Raw genomic sequence first — 21,511 nt, forward strand, 5'->3', positions numbered from 1 at the left:
GGGCAGCCGGAGAGAGGCAGCTGCTCTCTGGCCATCCAGCTCTGAAGGCAACGCAGGGGGCTGGGATGGCTGGGAAGGAGCACAGGGGGCTGGGATGGTTGCAGGCTTATAGGACATGGAGGCTGGGATGGTTTGAGGAAACTGGGATGGTTGGGGGGGTAGGAGTACAGGGGGCTGAGGTGGTTTGGGGGCAGGGGACTGGGATGGTGGGAGCATGCTGGGCCCAGAGCCCCTGCCTGGGATTGCTGCTGGGCCCAGAACCAGAAGGTCCTGCCTGGGGCGAGGACCCTTTAACGCATGCTGGGCTGGTGTTTTTCAGATACCTTGGTTGGGGATTTCCTGCTGAGCTACAATGTGTTCATGCCGACCACCCAGCTCTGCAGAGCCCTGCTGCACCAATATCCTTCTAGGGCTGCAGGGACTGGCACCTTGCGGGGCAGCTGGGGAGGGGGTGGGTCACAGGGGTTTTCTCCTGACCACGAAAAGACAGAGAAACAGAGAGAATCTGTGAAGAGCCCTCCAGAGAACCGCTGGGGGGGCTGTAGCTCTGCAGCCTGTGTGTTCTTCACTTGGGCTCTGCTGTCTGAAGAGACAGGCCCATTCTCAGGGCCCACTGGCCCGGCAGTGCCACCCCCTCCACACTCTCACAGGGAGACCCAGATCCTGGCTCATTTTGCTGGTCTCTCAGTCTAAGGCTATGTCTGCACGGCAAAGAGAGCTTACACCGGTGCAACTGCATTGCTCTGAGCTCTCTCGTGTGGCCATAGTCTGCGTCCCTCTGGCTCAGAGCACCTGTTGCCTGGGCCAGTCTGCACCGAGCCGCACACTGCACAGGGGCCGTATGCAGAGAGCAAAGACATCACAGCTGCCGAGCTACGGACTAGACAGAGCTCCTTGCACATGGCGGCTGGGGGGGTCTGGGATGTGGAATGGGGGGATTGTCAGCCAAAGGGCAGTGCTGCTAAAGCTAGCAATGTGGGGTCCTGGTCCCCACCACTGCCCATGCAGTGGATCCAATCGCCTTTTGCTGTGCCTGAGGCACACTCTCCACATGCCTGTGCTGTGGGGCTGATTGCTTCTGCTGGTCTCTGGGTGCACACTGCAGGGCTCGCCCCGCTCTGTGCAGTGGGGCTAATTGCCCCTGGGCATGCCCTGCAGACTTGCTGCCTGATCCCATTACTGCTCACAGCACACACTGACCTGGAGGCTTCCTTGACTGGCCCCCACTTTCCATGCGGAGCCATTAGAGGGCTCGGAGCAGGAGAAGGCTGTCTACTCCCTCAGCAAGCGGCAGAAGATCCTGAGGCTGGTCAGCCAGTGGGTGCTGCTCTATGGGCACCTGCTGCAGGCTGACCACAGTGCCATAACCTTGCTGCAGGTACTGTTCGGGGGGGCGGGGCAGGGGAAGAGCTAAGCAGCACATGGGGGAATGTGGTGAGCAGTGGGCTGAAGGGGGCTGACATCCAAGGGAATAATGAGGCTGGTCCTGGCCACGGAGCTGCTGAGCTCTGTGCCCTGCCACCCGTGGCCACCATTCCTTGCACGTGCCTTGCCAGTGGGGATGCAGCCCATGAGGACACAATTCCATAATCCAGCACCAGGGGTGCTACCCTAGGAAAGATAAACTTCCCCTGGCTACTGCACCCTGCATAGCAGGACTCCATCCTTATAGCCTCAGGCACTCAACCTGCCACAGTTCATGCTGGCATTGCCAGGGGTGTCATGTGGGGGCATTGCTCCCCATGGAGCCAACCCCAAATACCACCCCCCCAGGGAGAGATTTCCAGGCCCCTGTGTAGGGTGACCTCAGGTGTCCCAGCACATGCTCTGGAATCACTGCCCTATACGGTGCAGCTTGGTACTGACCAGCCAGAGCCCTTGTGCCGCAGAACCTCTCAGACTTTGTGAGCCGGGATCCTCGCCTGTGCAGCCTGCTCCGGGACCAGACACAGGATCGTCGGAGGAACAGAATGTGAGTCACTGCCCCGCCCCACCTCCTTACATCTGAACCCCCTGAGGCCCTGTCCGTGCCTAGATGGCCATCTGTCATGGCAACTCAGCCGTAACCAGAGCCATGCCTATGGCTCATGTGGGCCTGAGTCCTGGAGAGGCTGCGGTGTAACCCGTGTGGCAGTGACTGGAGCGCTGGGCTACTGGGGCCTAGTCTCAGGATGGATGCGCAGGTGTGTGGGGTTAGAGTGGGGTGGGGAGTCAAGAGGTCTGTCTTCTACCCCAGCCCTGCTGCTAAGTCGCATGGCTGGGCCAGGCCTCTCTGTGCCTCAGAGGGAATGGACTTGGGAGGCTTAGGACTCTTGGACATGCCAGGAAGACACATTCTGTGGAGGAGGAAACTAGTCAGTATCCTTCAGACCCTCTCCCCATCCAGGTATCTGGGCTCCCAGCTGAGAAGGAGGGGTTTAAACCTACAGGAAGCTCTGGGGGCTCAGTGCTCTGGTGGAGGAACCCCAAGCTGAACTCCCCAAGTGAACTCGCGGCTGCCGGCTCTGCTCTGGGCGACGTGGTGCCCCCCGGGTGCTGTGACTGCAGGGAGCAACATGCTGATTCACGCCTGGGAGGTGCCAGCTCTAGGGCTCTCACCCGTGTGTGTTTCTCCTCTTTGCAGACTGGAGAACGGTGGCGGAAGCGCATCTCCACAGCCCAAGGTACCGACAGCCCAGCAGCGCCACGGGGCACCTGCTGCTCCTCTCCTAGGGGCATGATGGGTGGGCAGGGAGCCAAGCAAATGCCCCGAAGGGGAGTGGCCCCGACACAGGCTGAGGGCGATTCTGTGGGGCTTTGAGGGCCTGGCTCACCTGAGCTGCCCTGTGTGTCTCCATGGGAGTGCTGTCCCCTTGGGCTGTGAGCATGGCTGATGCCAGTGTCTGCCATTCAGCACCCCATGCAGACTCTTCTTCGTTCCCCCATCTCAGGTTCGGAGCACAGTGAACTGGATTGCCAGCCTGGAGGATGCCACACTGAATAACAGCTGTGCCATCGGGGCCCAGGACAAAGGTAGCAGCTCTGCGTCTGCCCTCTCACACGCATGCCCACACATACAGACAGATTGCTTCTGCCCCCTCACACAAGTGCATGCACACACACACACACACAGAGACTGTTTCCACCCCTTCTCACACATCACACAGAAGATTGCTTCTGCCCCCTCTCTCTCACACACATATACAGATTGCTTCCACTCCCTCACACACACACACACACACACACACAGACTGCTTCTGCTCCCTCACACACACAACAGACTCAGAGTGCTTCTGCTCTCTCTCTCTCTCACACACACACATGCACACACGTGCGCGCGCCCACACAAACACATTGCTTCTGCCCCCTCACACGCCACACACAAGACTGCTTCTGCTCTCTCTCTCTCTCTCTCTCTCTCTCACACACACACACACACACACACACACACACACACACACACACAGATTTCTTCTATCCCCTCACACACACACCACACAAGACTGCTTCTGCCCCTTCATACACAACACACACACACAGACTGCTTCCACTCTCTCTCTCTCTCACACTCACACACACACACACTTCCCCCGCTTATAGGTTCCTCCAGCTTGCTGGAAAGATCTTTTGCTATGATGTGAGTCAAAAAGTGTCCATTGTTTACCTGCCCCCTTTGAGAAGGCTTCATTGTACACAGATAATGGTAATGTGGATTCTAGGGTTTTCAATCGAAACTTTCTAATTTCAGAAAACTGAACACCCACGCCCTGCCCTCTTCCCCGTGGCCCCACCCCCACTCACTCCATCCCCCCCATCTCCATTGCTCACTCTCCCCCACCCTCGCTCACTTTCACTGGGCTGGGGCAGGGGGTTGGGGTGTGGGAGGGCACTCCAGCTGGGGGTGTAGGCTCTGGAGTGGGGCTGGGGATGAGGGGTTCAGGGTGCAGGAGGATGCTCCAGGCTGGGGCCAACCCGTTCAGAGTGTAGGAGGAAGGTGCGGACTCTGGGAAGGAGTTTGAGTGCGGGAGGGGATGCAGGGTGCAGGCTCCAGGAGGGAGTTTGGATATGTGAGGGGGGGCTCTGAGCTAGGGCAGGGGGTTGGGGCATGGGAGGGGTTCAGGGTGTGGGCTCTGGGCAACTCTGGCTGGTGCAGTTTGCAGGGGCTCCGGGAGGTGCTGATGTCAGGTGGCCCATTAAATAGTAGCTGCACCAGTGCTGCCCTAGCATTTCCCGGGCCTCAGAGGCTGCTCTGTCTGCCATGAATGCTGGACACATGGCTCGGGGAGGACAAAAGTTTTTCCTGTTCTCCGGGGACAGGAGCTTCAACTTCAGCCCCATGCTTTCGTGCAGCCCATTCATCCCTGGGAGGAGACTGACCAGCCACAGCCCCTTACCTGCTGGCCACATGATCCCAAGTGAGCCCGGCACAGCACCCCCGTGGGAGCAGGCTACTGGGCCCGGGGCAGGTGGTGACGGCTCGCCCTGGCCCCCTCCCCTGCTGCCGGCTGCATGCAGCCCCTGGGAAGCCAGGGCAGCTCCTCTCTCCACTCTCGCCGGCCGGGAAGCAGTGGGCCAGGTAGGGAGGGGGCTGAAGGCACTTCCTAAAGGCCACAATGCTTGCTCTGCAGGGAACCTCTGGCCACCGTGGAGACTGCTGTCTGGGGTTAAGCCTGCCAGCCCCAGAGTGCAGCCAAATGCCTTTCCCAGCCTTTCTGCTGGGATCCACCCCCTGCCTACCAGGGCTTGCACAACCCCTGACCTCCACAGAGAGAGCTGGTGCAGGACCCCTCCTCATCCTCCCGCCACTGCCGATAAGACTTTTAACAGCCTGGTTGGCAGTGCTGACCGGAGCCGCCAGGGTCCCTTTTTGAACGGACGTTTCGATTGAAAACCGGACGCCTGGCAACCCTAGTGGATTCCCCTTAATGAGCCATCCATGCTGTCTGGCTTCTGCGTTGTTGTACCCGAAAGGCTGCTTGTGGGTGTTCCCAAACTCACAACATATTTCATTAACACACACATAGCAGATCTTCATAACTTCGCATACAATGATTGCACATACAATCCATCAGGATATTAACAGATCAAGACTTTTAAAATAGTACATCACAAGGCAGACTTTTTACAAAACACAATTATATCACCAAGGTAGATAGGGGGGTGCCAGGGTGTTGCTTTAGGGTAAAGAGTGTCACACCTCCCCTTAGACACAGTCACCCTGGGAGGTGTATGGGGTGCAGACTCCCCGACATGGTGGCCCCCAAACCCGAGAGCCCAGGCCCTGCTCAGAGCCCACAGGGACTTGCAGTCAGGGCTTGTGCTCTGGGGCCCCAGACTGCCTCCCACGGAGTTCACAGGTCAAACCTGCTCCCAAACCAGGTTCCCTGCCCAAGGATCCTGGGTCACTGCTGCCCTCTCCTGGCCATGGGGGTCCCACTAATGTGCCCCCTGCCTTCCATAGTGCCCTATGATGTCTACAGAGCGGACCACTCCTGCCTCACCGTGGTGCTGCCAGTGAACGCCTCTGTGCGCGATGTGCTCCAGTCCCTCGCCCATCGGGAGGGCGGGCATGGTGAGCGCATGCTGGTCAAAGTCAACTCAGCAGGGGGTGAGTGAGCGGCATGGCGCGGGCGGGAGCTGGGAAGTGTGTTCTCCCCACTCCCCCCACCAGCTGCACTGGGGCAGCATGTCCCCCCCAGCCTCCCCCGCCAGCTGCACTGGGGCAGCATGTTCTCCCCACTCCTCCCACCAGCTGCACTGGGGCTCCCCCGACCTCCCCGGCCACCTGCACTGGCGCAGCAATTCCTCCTCCCTCCTCCCCACCAGCTGCACTGGGGCAGCACGTCTTCCTTCTTCCTCCCCACCAGCTGCACTGGGGCAACACGTCCTTGCCCTACCCCCGCCCACTGCACTGGGGCAGTGTGTCCTCCCACCTCCCATTGCCTCCCCCCACCAGCTGCACTGGGGCAGGATGTCCCTGAAGCAGCTGGAGTAAAGAGGGGGCAGTAATGAGGCTGGGGGAGTGGGATACATTCCCTTTAGGCAGTGGCTGCCTGACTGCTCCCCCATCCCCTCCCTGGGGTCTCCCAAGCATCTGGAGGCTTGTTCACTTGCCCAACCCCTTTTCTGCAGCAGCGACACCTGGCCCCTCTCCCCATGCTCGCCCTGCCCATCCTGACCCAGAGGGTGCGACGCTGTCCTAGTGGCAGCAGCTGCTCCTGCTCCCGCCTGGCCCAGGCACCACACTTGCCTCAGGGGGGCAGCGCTGGGCTGGGACTCAGGCTGTGTGGCTGATCCCTGTCCTGCAGAAACCTCCCAGTCCTACGCCCTGAGCCTGTCCCCTCTGGAGCTGGAGGGAGTGTGTTCCCCCATGCTGCAGACAGTGTGGTCCCTGGTGCACAGCTGAGATGCCCTGTCATTGTGTGGCACAGCCTACCGCTGCCCAGCACCAGCTCTACGGGTGTCGGGGGTTGGCACGCCCTCCGCACAGGCCTGAGAATTCACTTGGGGACGAGGGATGCCGGAGTGACCAGCCCTGAGCTCCGCCAAGCCCCGGGCAGGCAGCCCTTGCCCAGGCTTGGATTGCCCATGTCTCCCCTGTGTCCCAGGGCAGCGAGGCTGGCAGCGCTCCCTCGGGGAACGTGCCCGTCCCTGCTGGCTGGTGTGCGTGCAAACACCGCCGCCTGGTGGCCACTGCAGGAGTAGCTCTCCAACAGGTTCTCTCTCTCTGACAGATAAAGTGGGGCTGCAGATGGACACCATCGGCGTGTACACGTCCCTGGGCCTGAACGAGAGACTCTTTGTTGTGAATGTCCAGGAGCTGCACGCCCTGGTGAGGGCTGGGCGGGGGGAGCGAGGTTCTAGGCTGGAGGCCAGGCGAGCCTTGTGCCCTTCTCTTTGCCAAGGGCTGGAGACCTCATCCCACAAGCTCTGAGACTGGGGACAACTGGTCCAGCACACATGCCACCTGGGGGCTGTTGCTCATTACCAGAGATACTCAGAGCTGGGAACTGGTTGTTACAGGACATGGAGACCCCAGGCCCTGGGCTGCAGTGCCTCTGCCCCAGGGCCTGCCACAGTCTGCTCCCAGTGGCAGGAACCGCACCTTGACCTGTGGTGTGGATGGCTCGGGGTCTGGCCCCTTTGGCTGGTCTGCCTGGGCATTCACTGTTACCTGAGATCTTCTACCAGCTCCCTGCTGAGCTGGGCAGAGCTCAGGCCCAGGGCTGCCTGGCTCACCTGCAGGCCATGCAGAGCATGCAGGGCGAAGGAGATGGGGGCATGTGACATTCTCTCTCCCACTCTATCCAGATCCCTCATCCCGAGCAGTTGGGCCCCACTGTTGGCTCCTCAGAGACCCTGGACCTCATCAGCTCCAAGGACTTGGCCAGTCAGCTGACGGATTATGACTGGAACCTCTTCAGCAGCGTCCACCAGGTAATAGGCAGTGTCTGGAGCAATATGCCTGGGTTCGGAGCGGAGGGGCTGTGGGCCAGGCGCTGGGCTGGCTCTCAGGAGATGTGGGTCCAGTCCCAGCCCTGAGCTCTGGCCCTCGTGTTTTGAAGGTGGAGCTGATCTATTACATCTTTGGGCAGCAGACGTTTCCGAGTGCGACCACGGCGAACCTGGAGCGTGTCATGCGGCGCTTCAACGAGCTGCAGTACTGGATCGCCACCGAGCTCTGCCTCTGTGCGGAGCCAGGCAAGCGGGCCCAGCTGCTCAGGAAGTTCATTAAACTGGCTGCACAGTGAGTGACTTGCGGCCAGGGAACTCGTCCTCCAGGAGTCCCAGCAGCACCCAAGCCCAGCCCTCTCCATTGAGGCAGCCTGGCGCTGGGCCCTGCTGTGCTAGCTGTGTCATCCAGGCCCAGTGCTGGCCCCTAGCCCCCGAATAACGGTATCTTCCATTTCAGCCTCAAGGAGCAGAAGAACCTGAATTCCTTCTTCGCAGTGATGTTCGGTCTGAGCAACACGTCCGTGAGTCGCCTGTCCAAGACCTGGGAGGTACAGACCAAGGCACAGGCCCTGCTGCCCCAGGTCAGATCCAGCCTGGGAAACTTCCCCCAGGCCCTGGGACCAACTCCAGTGGTAAATCAGCATCTCCCTGCTGGGCCCTGACAGGCAGAGGAGGAGCCTGTTCCAGGAAAGAGGCCATTTGGCATGTCCAGCTTACCAGGCCATTGGGCTGAGATGTCAATCCAAGCTCTAGGACGTGGGAAATGATAGCATGGCCCTCAGCTCCTGACAGCCTGGGCGTTGTTCACCTCCTGCTGGGCGATGGGCCTGAACCAGAGCCCCAGGCTCAGTTATAAGGAGCCATGGATGGAACCAGAGCCCCAGGCTCAGTTAATGCGAGTGTCCTGGCCAAACCCCAACTGCTGCTCACCCCGCTCACCTCCCTCCTATGTCGTCTCATTCAGATACAGACTCCTTTTGCTTCCTTCCCTGTTCCATCCCAAAGGCGGCTGCAGCTCAGTGCTGGCTGAAACAATCCTCGTGTCTAGTTTCTGGGCCGGGGACTGCCTTCTTCACTCCCAGGACTCCCTCGGGAATGGAGGCAGTTCTGGGTGCCCAGGGCCTGGCTGTGGAGGGTCCGTGGGGGGTCAGCCTCCATGCAGGCCCCAGTGTGGCAGAGGCTCTGAGATTTATGTTGTGATTTATGATGATCAGGGAGGAGATGTGGCACCTGTGTGAGGAGCAGGAGAAGGTCCTGGTGCAGGGGGCTGGAGGATCCCCCTGGGGTTTAGGGAACGCTCTCACCTGCTCTGTCTCACACACAGAGGCTGCCGCATAAAACCAGGAAGCTGCACTCGGCACTGGAGCGGATGCTGGTAAGTTTGGCTCCCTTTGTCAGCACCTTCACCTCCCCACACGATTCTTGCAGACGGCGGAAATGCCCCCAGGCAGGTTCCCATAGCCCAGCCCACCCAACTGTGGGAGCTAAGCCATGCTGGGCTGGGGCAGTACCTGGGGGAGGGGTCCTTCAGGGGAAGGAAGTGGTGCTGGTGATGCAGGAAGGGGAACCCCCACCTTCTGTGCTGCATGCAGCCCCCATGCGGTGCTAGAGGACTCCATCTCAGGCTCTGCTCCATGGTGTCAGAGCACTGCAGGAGGAGCTGTGCTAAGCCCCCGGTCACGGGCAATCCCAGGTACTCTGGGTGTGAGCTGGGGTGCTGGCCCCAGCGTCATCTGGGTGAGGACTTTCTGCCTCCCTAAATCCCCTGCAGCAACAACTGGTTGCAGCAGTCCCCTGCCCTTCCAGCCCAGAGCTACTGCAAAATAGCTGCTGTGCTCCACCCCAGCGGTGGCGAGGTGACCCTCCAACTGGGGGCTCCCTCAGGCTGCGCGGGGCTGCACTGGCCTGGGGAGTCACAGGCTGCTTGTAGCCAGGGAGCTGAGCTCTGGCCTGCTGGGGGCCTTGCCTACAGCCATGGCCTTGTGAAGCCACTGCCCTGGAGCCAGGAAATGGCTCCTGCTCTGAAATCCTCTTCTCTTTCCAGGACCCCTCCTGGAATCACAGAGTCTACAGACTGGCCATCGCCAAACTCACCCCGCCCATCATCCCCTTCGTGCCCCTCCTTCTCAAAGGTACAGGAACAGCTCAGGAATTTCAGCCTGGGAGGGCGAAGGAGCTGGAATTGCGAGGGCTCGGCAGTAATTCTGTTTCCAGAAGTGATTCCCCTCCTACAGTGGGTTTGCAGGGACCCCACCCCAGCACCGGGTTCCCTTCTTCCCAGGGAGACCAGTTCCCCTGGGCACTAGTGCCCCAGAGAGGGCAGGCAGTGGGGCACTCCTGGGTCCAGGCACATGCCCTGGAGAAGCTCAGGAGACTCCTCACTTGGCAGGGCGGTATGGCTACCGAAAGGGACAGCGTGGCACTGCCTCACAGTGACACAGAGCCTGTTCTGCAGGACCATGGCTCCATCCTGTGGGTCTGGGGGACCAGGGCTCCATCTCACAGGGCAGGGGGACCGGGGCTCCATCCCACAGGGTGGAGGGACTGAGGAATTTGATTGTATGCAGTTAGCTCCAGCCCCCAAGCCTCTGATCTCTTTGGCCATGGGGCCAAGCCTCCAGAGGACACTGGATTTGGCTACTGTCGGGCTGCTCCTTGGGGATGCTCTGAATCCACACCTCCATTAGCAATCGTGGGGTGGGGGGAGGTGGGGGAGTCCCTGCGGGAGCCCTGCCCTGTTGGACGGAGGAGCATTGGTGGGATGGGCCAAACACAGGTTCAGTGGCAGCAGCCTCCCCGCCGCAGAGAACCCCCATCTCTGTTGATGGTCTGAGGCATTAGCTGGCGCCTGTGGAAGGAGACTGAGCCGCGGGGCTGGGCACTGATTTCGAGGCACTGATTTCGAGGCTTCACCTTGCAGACATGACCTTCATCCATGAGGGCAACCTCACGCTGGCAGAGAACCTCATCAACTTTGAGAAGATGGTGAGCCAGGCCCAGCCTGTCACCCCCCACCCCCCCGGGCGGGTCTGGCGAAGTGAAGCGCAGCACAGACACTAATGCTCATGAGCTCCATTTTTCCAGGGAGGCAGCTGAGGTGCAGTGAGAGCCCAGGTGCTCTGGCTCCTGGCCTCATGCTCTGACTGACCTGTGGTCGGCTGACCACAGTGCGGAGAGTGCCTGTGTGCAGGGGCCGGATGGGGCTGGCTGGGGCCACTCCCAGCCCAGGGGCTCCCCCGCCCCACGGCAGCATCCCAGCAGGGCATGGCTGGCCCCACCTGCCCATCCTGCAACGCTGCCCCAGTTGAGCAGAGGGGATGCCCCGCCATGGTGCCCCATCCCTGGGCCCATGGGCCTGTGGCTGCTCCGCACGTTTTGCCCCTGTTGCCCATGGCCCTTTGCTGGGGTTGCCTGGATGAGGGACAGGCCGTTGGCAGAGGGTATGTGCTGGACGAGGCAGCTGTGCCCCACACCCCTCACAGGCACTTGGCTTCTGAAGGAGTGGGAGGGGGAAGAGCTTTCCTTGGCTTGGGAGGGAGATGGTGTGTGCGCCGGGCCACGCTCCCTGGCCAGTGAGTAACCCTGTGCCGTGTTTGCAGCGAATGATGGCCAAGGCCGTACGTATCATCCACCACTGCCAGAGCCACATGTATGGTGAGTGCGCGCCAGGGCCTGTGAGCAGGGCCAGCACCCAGCCCTGGGGAAGGTCACCCTCCAGCCAGCATCACACAGGCAGCGTGTCGGGGCATGGGGGCCGTGGCAGGTAGCGCCTCTTGTGGGTCGAGTTCTGGCTCCTGTGGGAGCAGGCACTTTGCCACCCACCCCCAGCACGGGGGTGTGCCCTTCAGGGTTACAGCTTAAACAGGGCTCAGGGCAGCCGGGGCAGGGAGGCGGGGGGGGTCCTACAGAAATAGCCCAGTAGCACTGCCGGTAGAGTGGGATTTAGGAGGAGAGGGTTCCTGGGGCATGTAGGGGGGCAGGGAGGACACTGTACAGGGGACCTGGGGGGCATTGGAGCAGGAGGGCAGAGGGTGTTGGGGGACAAGGCGGGGGAGTGCCCAGAGCTGTTAGGCACCTTGCCACCACCCGTCTGAGTGTAGGAAGCCACGTCTGGCCTGCCGGGCTCAGCTCCCTGGCTCCACCAGCCACAGGCAGCACAATCATGACCCCCTCGGCCCACACAGGCCTCGCTGTCCCCCTGCAGGTTAGTGACAGACACGCTCCAACCCCCCGGCCCTCCATGTGTTCCTGGGCCTGCCCGGGGCCCACGGGACACTCCCAGAACTGCCCCCCAGCTTACCCGTTTCGCCCTGGGGCTGTCGCTCCACTCAGCTCACAGCACTTAGATTGCTTGTAGTACAAACAAGTCCGAGTTAATTTAACAAAGATCAGAGAAGGCAGTGGAATTAATGGAAACAAAGGGTTACATATAAAATAACTAAAATGGCATTCTCCTGCCTCCTGAAGGTTAGCTCACCCAACATTTAACAGGGATCCTCCATTCATAGGACAGACTTGCTGGCAGCTTGCCCCTGGGGAACCTCTGCACCCCCAGATATTGTTCCAACCATCCATTTTCTTCACTTGTAAACAGGGTACCCCCCTCCCTGCTGCTTGTGTTTCTGAACTAGAATCTCCCCTGGAGACTTTGCAAGCATTTGATTAGCATTTTGCTTGGGTTGTAAGTAGGCGTTCATTGTGAAGTGTACAGTGCTCACTTTACATACAGCCCGACAGGCGTCTCCTGCCTGACAGAAACATACCATCTTCTGGGCCGTATAGACACACAGCTCCTGGCATAGGACCTGCACATACATTCTGCACTGATTGCAATGATCAATGTGACACAGGCTTTCAGTAGGGCCTCACATGACACCTTATGCAGATATCAGACGGGAGCTCTATAACCCTCTGCAGCCCTGTGCCCTCTGCCAGTTTGGTCACAGATTGTAGGAAATGCATTGGGGCAGGAGGGCAGAGGTTGGGGGAAGGGCATGTGGGGGGGCAGGGGAGAAGGGTGCCCATGGGGGCAGGAGTGCAGAGGTTGGGGGAGGCAGGGTGTGGAGGATCAGGGGCCCCATACAGGAAGGAGGGAAGAGGTTGGGGGAGGGAGATGTAGGGGAGCAGGGGGCCCACGAGGGCAGCAGGGCAGAGGTTGGGAGAAGGGGTGTAGGGGAGTAGGGGACCCATGGGGGCAGGAGGGCAGAGGTTGGGGGAGGGGAGTGTAGGAAAGCAGGGGCCCCGTGGGGGCAGGAAGCACGTGTTGTGAGTGCCTAACGTCCTGGTCTGTTCTCCCCTCCTAGGTCCCATCTCCCCGCTGCGGAGTCGTCCCCCCCAGCTGCTGGAGGACCCCCAGGCCCTGCGGATCTCCACCTGTACGGAGCCCCACTCTCCTTACCACTCAGGAGGCCAGGCTGCTGGGAGGGATGAGTAGGAGCTCAGGGGGAGGGGGGAAGGAGGGGAAGGAAGGGAAGAGGCTAGGCCAGTGCTGCCCCTTCCCCATTCGTGGCCTGTCGTACAGCTCCACTGCCTGGTCCAACTGTACCCACTGTGGCATCTCTGCCAGCACCAGCCAAGCCAGAGGCCTCATGTGGGCATGCCCTGCCCCCTGGCTGTCCCCCAGTGGGGCTCCCACCTCTCACCTGTGCTAGCAAGAGCACGTCAGGCCTGGGGAGTGAGAGTAAGCAGAGGCCCGCCCACAGCAGCTGGGGGGGATTCTAGGGTGCTCCTGCCTCTGGCTATAGCTGGGGAACATGGCCAGCCCCTGAGCTGGGTTGGTTGCGTTCTGTCCAGCCCACCCTTGTCCCCTCCAGTCAAGCCCCCCTCCCAATTCTCCATTCAAGTCCCCTATTCCCCCCCCCCGGCCCATTGTCCCTGCACTAATGACCCAGGGATCTTCCTGCAGCATCAGTCAAAGGCTGGTTTCCCTGTACCAGCAGGAGCTGTGTCTGCCACTGTGCCGTGGCATGGCACCCCCATGCTGAGTCATGGCACCATCACACTTATTCTCGGTGCTCCCTTGGGCAGGGGGAGAGCAGTGCCCCCAATCACAGCTAGCAGCTTGCCCTTCAGCACCTGCTCACAGGGTACCTGCCCTCCTGCTCAGGAAATGACCCCTCTCTGCTTGCCCAGGAGCAGGCCCACTCCATACTCTGATCCCAGGGTGAAAGGGTTGGAGTAAAAAAGGACGCCAGTCCTGCCTGGTGGGCATGAGCCACATGCCTCCAGGGCAGCTCGGGGGGCATAGCCCAAGGCTGCCTCTCCTGTTCTGAGGGCCCAGCCCCTGTGCACGTAGTGCCCTGTTCTGCTGGACTGCGATTCTGCTGGCTTCTTGACTGCAGCCCAACACCCCATTTACCCACCTGACACAGCCCCAGGAGGGACAGAAGCAGCTGCTGGAGCCTGGCAGTCATTCAGCCTCGGCCTCCCAGTCCCCTCCTGCACTCGCTCCTCTCCTTGCTGGGTTCGGATGGGTTAAGCATAGGCCAGGTAAGCAGGTGCTGCTTCTGTCACTAACTCGCCCTGGGACCTTGGGACTGTCCTGGCACCAGTCTGTCAGGTGGGAATCAAACACAGGATCTCCTGGCTCCCAGTCCTGTGCACATTCTAGCCTAGCGGATACAGAGGTTGCACTGCCGCTGCCTTTCCCACTGGTCACTTGTGGGAATGCGCCTGCAGACTTGGCTTTGAATTCCCTCCTTGCACAGCCCAGCAGAATCTGCTCAGTTGGAGCAAAATCCAACAGAGCCAGGCATGAGCTGGACTGCCAGCTGTCCCTGCCCTTACCAGCACTGGGCTAACACTGCAGCCTTGGGGCTCAGTGTCAAGGTGTGGGGCAGTGAGGGAACAGCTGCCTGTGCTGAGCTGTGGGCTTTTGCCAAGAATGTCACTCTGATCTAGGGCTGTTTCCTTGCAGGCTCTGAGCAGTCCCTGGGTGGGCGGAGTCCTGCCTCCACCCAGGCATACCTCCAGCACCTGAAAGTGATCGACAACCAGAAGGAGCTATCACGGCTTTCCCGGGACCTCGAGTCCTGATGCTTGGGACCAGGGGCGGAGCAGGAGGGGCCAGGCTAGACCCTCCAAAGGGACCCTCCTCAGCCCACCATCAGCACAGTGCCCCTGCAACTGGGCCATTGTGCATGCCCTCTACCTCCTGTGTGGTGCGAGGGCTAGCCATGTCCCCATTGCAGAGGGACCCCACTGCAGCCCATCTGCCAGACCGCCTACCCAGCCAGGACTGGGGACCACTCGGGCTGCACCGTTCCTCTCAGACTTGGAGCCAGCTGGCCAGAGCCTGGAGCAGTAATGGGCCAGCCCCAATGATGGCTTTTGCTACGAAGAGAGACAGGGAGGGGCAGGACCAGGGGAAGAAGGGCTGGACACTCTGGCTTTATCCACTGCCGTCAATAGAAGTATTTTTTGTACATAGGGATGTTTTCCTTCCTGGTCCTGCAGCAGCATCTCCAGCATGGAACTTCCAGCAAGGGGGAGGAGGGAATACGGCTTCTCTGCTCAAGAGCCTCCCGCACCCTCAGCACCATTGCGGAAGGGGACAGCCCCCAGGCACATCAGAGCCTGAGCCCTAGCTACAGTGCCCATTGCTGGACCTGTCTGGGTGAGGCTGGGGTGGGTTAAATTGTGCCAGCCAGAGCACCAGAGCCCTCCTGCAGACAAGGCAGCAGGCACTCCAGCCCTGGCTAAACTGGAAGAGGTAGAATACCTTCAGGCCCAGGCTTCTCGGGCCTAACTTAGCCCATGCTGGAGAACAGCTCTAATTGCGAGTGTAGACATGGGGGTAAAAGCTGTGCCCGCTGGTAGCTAGCAAGTGGTGGCCCCTTGGAAGCAGGAGCCGGAGAGCCTGTGCTGACTGCTCCACATGGGGTGGCGGCTAGTGCTCCACTGCCAAGATGGATTGAAACTTCATTCGAGTTCCAAGAGCGGGGAATAAAAAGGCCCCTCCCCAGCTGCTGCAGAGAGAAGAGGCAGGATTTCTGGGCACACAGCTCACTGCTGGCCAGGGTGGGACCCAGGCATGGTGCTCCAGCCCAGCAGTGTGGCTCAGTGGGGCACCGGGGTGCAAAGTTCTGGGGGCCCAGTGCTGAGGGGGCTGGCCAAGGGCACCCATGTGAGCTGCCTGGGGGTCAAGGCCTCAGTACCTCCTTAAGTTAGTACCTGACAGGTGGCTCAGCCTAAAGGCTCTGGGAAGCCCCAGAGAGCAGGAGGGGAAAGAGGAATCCAGTAGCACCAGCCCCGGAACCTGCACCTCCATGAGACAAGTTGAATGCCTCCCTCTCCCCCAGGGATCACTGGGCACGTGCTTACACCACTCCCTCCCAACATAGCCTGTGCTGGGAGCAGCATGTAGGACACAGGGCATCCTGCTGGGTAGCTGGACTCTGCAGCCAAGCACGCTCTGGGGAAGGACACCAGGAGGTGTCCCGTGCACCTGCTGGTGGGGGAACGGTCCTTGGCTTATAATTCCTGCCTCAGCTCTGTTGCCCTGCAGCTCCTGGCACATAGGCAGCAGGCTGCCTACAGCTGACATGGTCCTCACTGGCTGTGTGAGCTCAAGGCTTCCAGCTGGGAGCAAGACCCTGGGCCACCTAGCTCAGCCGCCTGAAGGCTCAGGGAGAGCCTGTCTCTGCATGACCTAGTCCACCCCTGGGTCGAGGCCAGTTGGCTGGGACTTAGACGTTGCCAGAGGGGAGGTTTGTCCTTCAGCTCTGCTGGTGATGGGAGCAGGGTGGAGTTAAGGCCCAGGCATCCTGCAGCGAGCAGGACTTGAGCTCAGCAACAGAGTGAGAATGGGGCAGCAGCTGCTGTGAGGCTCTTACAGGTAAGCAGAGCTGGGCTCAGGGCAGCAGCAGGCTGGGAGCAGCTGAGGAGTTACTCTGACCTGGGCACAGATTAAAGGCAGCGCTGTTGGCACCTGACCCCCAAGCCTGCTGGCGACAGTTTGAGGGGGACACGAGGGGCTGGCCATTTAAAAATATTTATTAAAAACCAGCCAAGCTGTACGACCTGGTGGCCTGTGCTAGCCAGCCACTGCCACAAGCTTCAGGGACCCCACGAACAGCTACAGAGACAGCGCTGGGCTGCAGGGGAGAGTGCGAGAAGGGCACCAGGCTGGGTGAGCTGTGACAATGAGACATTTCATGGGCACTTCCACCTTCCAGCCTGGTAAAAGCCAGCTCCCCTCCCCTCCAGTACAGACTCTGAGAAACAGTCCCCTTTCCCCACCCAGAGCAAGTGACACCCAAGCTCAGTCTCCAGGCAGAGGAGTGAACCTCCCTTAACTGATCCCAATGAGCAGCCTCTCTTCCCAGTTGTGCCACAAGCTCCTCCTGTTTGCACAGTACTCTAGGCTCAGCCCCAGCGCTGCCGTGGCACAGGAGACCGGCTTGTCGGCCCCAGCTGCACCCTGTCTCCCCAGACCATCCTCAGGCAGCACTGGCCTTGCCAGCTGTCCCCCAGCACACTCTCAGCCTGCTCCATCTAAGCCTCTGGGATCTCCTGGGAGCTGCTGGGGTGCAGCCACCTTTGGGGAGCCAGTGCTCTTGGGGCTCTTCCCCAGGGGCAGTGTGATTCCCTCAAGCCCAGAACTTGTCCTAGGTGGCTCATGGCACGTGGTCTGCTCCTCTTCAGGACAGGATCACCCACAGATGGACTCACTTCTCAGGGAGATAAACCAGCCCTTGGCTGGAGCAGGGAGGCCGTGTCAGGGAGAAGCAGTGGGGACTGGGCACTGGGATAGCAGGTGTCCACGCTCAGCCCAGGGCAAGTGCCCAGCACAGGCAAGTGCCCACTGGGAGCTGCCTAGAAGGTGGTCCCACGATGCTGGTCATGGGGGATGAGCTCCAGGATGGCAGCATGCTCCCAACCCCCAAGCCCAGTATAGCGCCTTGGCTGCATGGCCAGCACAGAGCCCCTTGAGTGGCTTGGCAGGATGGGAGACCCCAGAGTGGGCTAGTCCGCAGGAACCAGCCAACCACTCACGTCCACACTGCTCCTCCAGGAGGAGCAGAGCTTGCCATGCAGAAGGAACTGAGAGCGGTCAGGCTCTTCCACTGGCCCCAGGGCACTGCCCAGTGCAGAGCTGCCCTTGTAGCGCAGCGTGGAGCTCTCGGCCCCCTCCTCACGCTGCCCTGCCATTGGCTCAGTCCCTGCGCTCAGTCCCTGGCTTAGGGCCTCTGCTCCGGGGAGAGCCAGCTCACCCACGCAGACCAGTGGGACAGCTTGCGAGGTGTCTGACTGAAGCCATAGGCTGGTGGGTTCTGTCACGTGCTGGCTGTGCTGGAGAGGACAAGGCTGAGGCTGTTCACAGACATGGCCTGGTCTCTGGTTAGTGCCTCAAACTGAAAGGACTGTGCCTGGTGGCTCTTGAAGCACTTCTGTGTGGTACAGAGAGAGACTCCAGTTTAGCAGCAGTGAAGTAATCCCCGGACCCACCCTGTTAACACAGCCACTGGAAACAGGAGATGCCCGCAGCTGAAGACCCGCAGCCCTGCAGGCACCATCTCCAGATACATGGTGAGAATGGGAGCTAGACCCTGCAGTGTTGTAATAACTCCTCCAGCAGCTCTGCCGCTATCGCGCTGGAAACAGGTGGATTTATATGCACCATATAGATCATGGGAATGCCATGGATGCCATGTACCTGCAGGGCCGGTGCAAGGATATTTTGTGCCCTAGGCAAAACTTCCACCTTGCCTCCCCCTGGAGCCTGGCAAGGCACAAAGCATTCCCCCCCCAACCTCCCCCAAAACCCAGACCAGTGCACTCCGCCTTGCTCCACAGCCCCCTCCCCGGCTGGCTTGGGAGCCCACCTCCCCACCCAAAGCCTAATCCAGCACACAAAGAGCCCCCCCAGCCAGGCACACAACCCCCCTTCACAGCACCCAGCCAGACACGCAGCCCCCCTTGGCCCCCCTCCACCTTCTGCCCCCCGGCACACAGCACCCTCCCGCCTTTTCCACCCTGGCACACAGCCCCCCCCCCGCCATCTCCCCCGCCCAGCCCTGCTCGGCACCCAGCACCACCACCCCTCTGCCTTCTCTCCCCCCGGCACACAGCACCCCTGCGGCACACAGCACGCCCCCACCCCCAGCCCTGCCTGGCACACGGCTGAGTCCTGCTCCGTCGCCAGAGCATGGCACGCAGCCCCCTCTGGCCCAGCTCACCCGTGCCTCAGCCTGGCCAACCCACGGGACCCTGCCCCCCGCTCCAGAGCGTGGCACACAGCCTCCCCCCCGCTCTTCTCCGCCCCCGCCAGCCCGGCCAGCCACGTCATGCCACGCCACCCCTCCCCACAGAGCCTGGCACACAAGGCCCCCCCCCGAGCCCCTGGCACCAGCAGGCCCCTGCCTCCCCCCGAAAGGGAAGAGCCCCATGGGCAGCACATGGAGCCCCCTCCCCAGCAGCCTGAGCCTTCCCCCTCACCCCGCCCCTACAGCCCGGGTGCCCAGCGCTCCCTCCCCACCACCTGCCTCACCTCCTTGGGTCCGGGGGAGCCAGGACTGGGCACAAGGCTGGCACCTGCAGGGGAAGAGGCAGGGCGAGAGCAATCAGCACGGGGGGGTGTCCCCAAGCCCGCCCCCACTCCGCCAGGCCACCGCCCACCTGCAAGCTAGTCGCTGCTCATCCCGCCGGAGCCCTTTTTGGCGCCCCCCAAATCTCGGCGCCCTAGGCGGCTGCCTAGTTCCCCTAGTGGTTACACCGGTTCCTGGCTGGACACATCCAGGATTCATAGAATCATAGACTATCAGGGTTGGAAGGGATCTCAGGAGGTATCTAGTCCAGGGGTCCCAAACACGCAGCGCGTGGCCCCCCCTGCCCCCCCAGCATTTACCTAGAGCGGCTCCAGCCTGATGCGCACCGGGGGCAGGGCAGGCTCCCTGCCTGCCTGCCTGCCCTGCCTCCGTGCCGCTCTGGGAAGTGGCCGGGACCTGGGGGGGGGGTACAGGGGTCTGTGTGTTGCCCTGGCCACTCCTCCAGGTACCTCCCCCGAAGCTCCCCGCTGCGAGAAACGGCCGGGATCTGGGAGGGGGGCACGGGGGTCTGTGTGTTGCCCTGGCTGCTCCTCCCTCGAAGCCCCCATTAGCTGCGGTTCTGGCCGCAATGCTGGGCCTGGCCACTCTTCAAACATGGAGCACAGGTGCCTCAAGAAGCCATACGAAGGCACCTAGAGAAAAGCCGGCCAGTTTTCAGAGGCACCAAGCACCCAGCCCCTGGGGCAGAAGCCCTGTTTGGAAGTGCAGGGCTGGGTCCCTATGGGGACATGCAGCAAAGCTCTCCAGGCAGCTGGAGGCTAGAGGGGCTGACACACCACAGCTCCTGCTAGTGAGCCGTGGTGCCTATGCGGGGCCCAGCAGAAATGCAGCCCCGGAAGGGTCAGGCTGAGGCTTGGGGACCCCCTCCCCCTCCCCTTGAAAGACACCCCTGCCAGCTAGTGGTGAATTCTGGGAGGTGCTGCAGGGTGTGGGGGGCTCATTACCATCACTCCTGCATGGGGGTGGGGCCATGTGTGGGACACGGCCAAGGTACACCTAGGGCCTCAGATTGCCTTGCCCCAAGGGCAGAGTCCCAAGGAGTCACATGCGGCATGGAGAGCACATGATTCCACCCCACTGGGACGAAACACCAGGGACAGATGCCCTTGCACTGTCTCTGAGCAGCCAGCAGCCAGCCCAGGAACTGGCTTGGGGGCCCATTGCCCTGCTGGGGTCTGGCAGGTTCAGCCTTAAGGCTCAGGGCAGGGAGCCGCTCCCTCACTCCTGGGAGTCCAGGGCAGGTTTCTCCAAAGAACAGAGCTGCTGGACATACCAATGCAGAGACCTGCGAATCATTCACGAACGGGTCAGAGAAGGCTACAACCCTGCCCCTCCCTTTGAGAGTGGGAAGGCCCCTCTACAGAACAGACATCTCAGAGCCTTGTTAGAGAGGGGCAGGGCCTCGGCTAGCGACATCCTGCACCACACCACAGGGCCCTTCCCTCATTCCTCTTCGCAGTGACAAGCCTGCTTGACCGTTAAAGGTTTCACAAGATGTAATGTGTGTCTGATGTCACCCTCTAGTGGCTGATCCACAGAGGATAACATCCTACTTCTGCTACCTCCAGAGTTCCCTCTCTAGTTCAAGGGAAGCAGCCTGTGCTTTGGCATGGAAGATCTCAGTTGCAAACCCCGTTGGCAGCCCATAGGGACTGGGGGTCATCATACTTTCAGCCCCAATTGGTATCTTTATAGGCAGGAAGGAGTGCAGAGAGGCCATCCAGTGACTAGCAGGCTCTCTGCACAGAGAGGTTTTCAGCCTGAGGGGTAAATACAAAGGCACCTTTATAGGACGCTGCACTTAGGCTACCACAGGAATATCTTTGCCCATTCTTAGGTCAGGAGAAGTCCCGCCCCGCCCCCCACCCCACCGCCAGTCTTGCCAAGTTCACAGTCTCAGGCTGGGCACCAGTTCCTCCCCCATGGCCATGCTCAGGGTACAAGCAAACTCAGCCGCTTCCTTCAACATTCGGCCCCTCTTTTCCCTCCCACTGGGGCCAAGCAGCAGGAGAGGCCAGGCCAGCACCTACACCCTGGTAACAGTGAGGTCTTGCATGTTCTGCTGAGCCAGGCAGAAGCTGGAAACATGCCACCCCCATAGACATCCCCAATGTCCAGGGAGTCCTGAAGCAGGGCTTTGGCTCAGTCCCATCCACATACAATAGCAGCAAGCAGGGCCGACCTTAGGGGTGGGCTACCTGGATAACCGCCCAGGGGCGCCATGGTCAAGGGGCTGCTGTGTGGCAGTGCAGAGGAGCACGTTGCCAGTGTAGAGTCAGAAGCTGCTCCTAGCTGGCAGGGGAGCACCGCGTGTGGGAGGGTGCCCAGTCTCTCCCTGCTTCCTCCTGGTGGAGGAACATGGGGGTGGGGGGAAGTGGTGATGCACAGACACTGCTTGCCCCCCACCATGTTCCTCCAAGTCCCCCCCAGGGAGCTGTGAGGGTGGGAGCAAGGAGCAGCACCAAGCGCTCCATGCAGCCAGGTCACTTTTCCCACCTAGGCTGTGCTGTGAGGCAAGCATCAGCAGC

The 21,511-nt window shown here is 60.9% G+C and overlaps 1 protein-coding gene across 6 annotated transcripts in view; it reads left to right on the plus strand.

Moving 5' to 3' along the window:
- RAPGEF3 (Rap guanine nucleotide exchange factor 3) overlaps nucleotides 1-14,860 on the plus strand; it is a 75,797-nt gene extending 60,937 nt beyond the window's left edge. The window contains exons 13-28 of one of the 6 annotated variants that reach the window (XM_043506266.1): nucleotides 320-398; nucleotides 1,228-1,378; nucleotides 1,890-1,972; nucleotides 2,624-2,663; nucleotides 2,931-3,012; nucleotides 5,441-5,587; nucleotides 6,714-6,811; nucleotides 7,291-7,416; nucleotides 7,545-7,726; nucleotides 7,892-8,066; nucleotides 8,759-8,809; nucleotides 9,479-9,566; nucleotides 10,355-10,419; nucleotides 11,034-11,088; nucleotides 12,738-12,864; nucleotides 14,351-14,860. In XM_043506266.1, coding sequence (XP_043362201.1) covers nucleotides 320-398; nucleotides 1,228-1,378; nucleotides 1,890-1,972; nucleotides 2,624-2,663; nucleotides 2,931-3,012; nucleotides 5,441-5,587; nucleotides 6,714-6,811; nucleotides 7,291-7,416; nucleotides 7,545-7,726; nucleotides 7,892-8,066; nucleotides 8,759-8,809; nucleotides 9,479-9,566; nucleotides 10,355-10,419; nucleotides 11,034-11,088; nucleotides 12,738-12,864; nucleotides 14,351-14,357 — 1,556 coding nt within the window. In that variant the 3' untranslated portion in view covers nucleotides 14,358-14,860. Of the gene's footprint in view, nucleotides 1-319; nucleotides 399-1,227; nucleotides 1,379-1,889; nucleotides 1,973-2,623; nucleotides 2,664-2,930; nucleotides 3,013-5,440; nucleotides 5,588-6,713; nucleotides 6,812-7,290; nucleotides 7,417-7,544; nucleotides 7,727-7,891; nucleotides 8,067-8,758; nucleotides 8,810-9,478; nucleotides 9,567-10,354; nucleotides 10,420-11,033; nucleotides 11,198-12,737; nucleotides 12,865-14,350 lie in introns of all 6 variants that reach the window. The other 5 variants (XM_043506264.1, XM_043506265.1, XM_038378985.2 and 2 more) reach the window with 5 other exon arrangements.
- Nucleotides 14,861-21,511: the final 6,651 nt, after the last annotated feature.

The sequence above is a fragment of the Dermochelys coriacea genome, chromosome 20 (assembly GCF_009764565.3).
Source record: "Dermochelys coriacea isolate rDerCor1 chromosome 20, rDerCor1.pri.v4, whole genome shotgun sequence".
Taxonomy (NCBI): Eukaryota; Metazoa; Chordata; order Testudines; family Dermochelyidae; genus Dermochelys; species Dermochelys coriacea.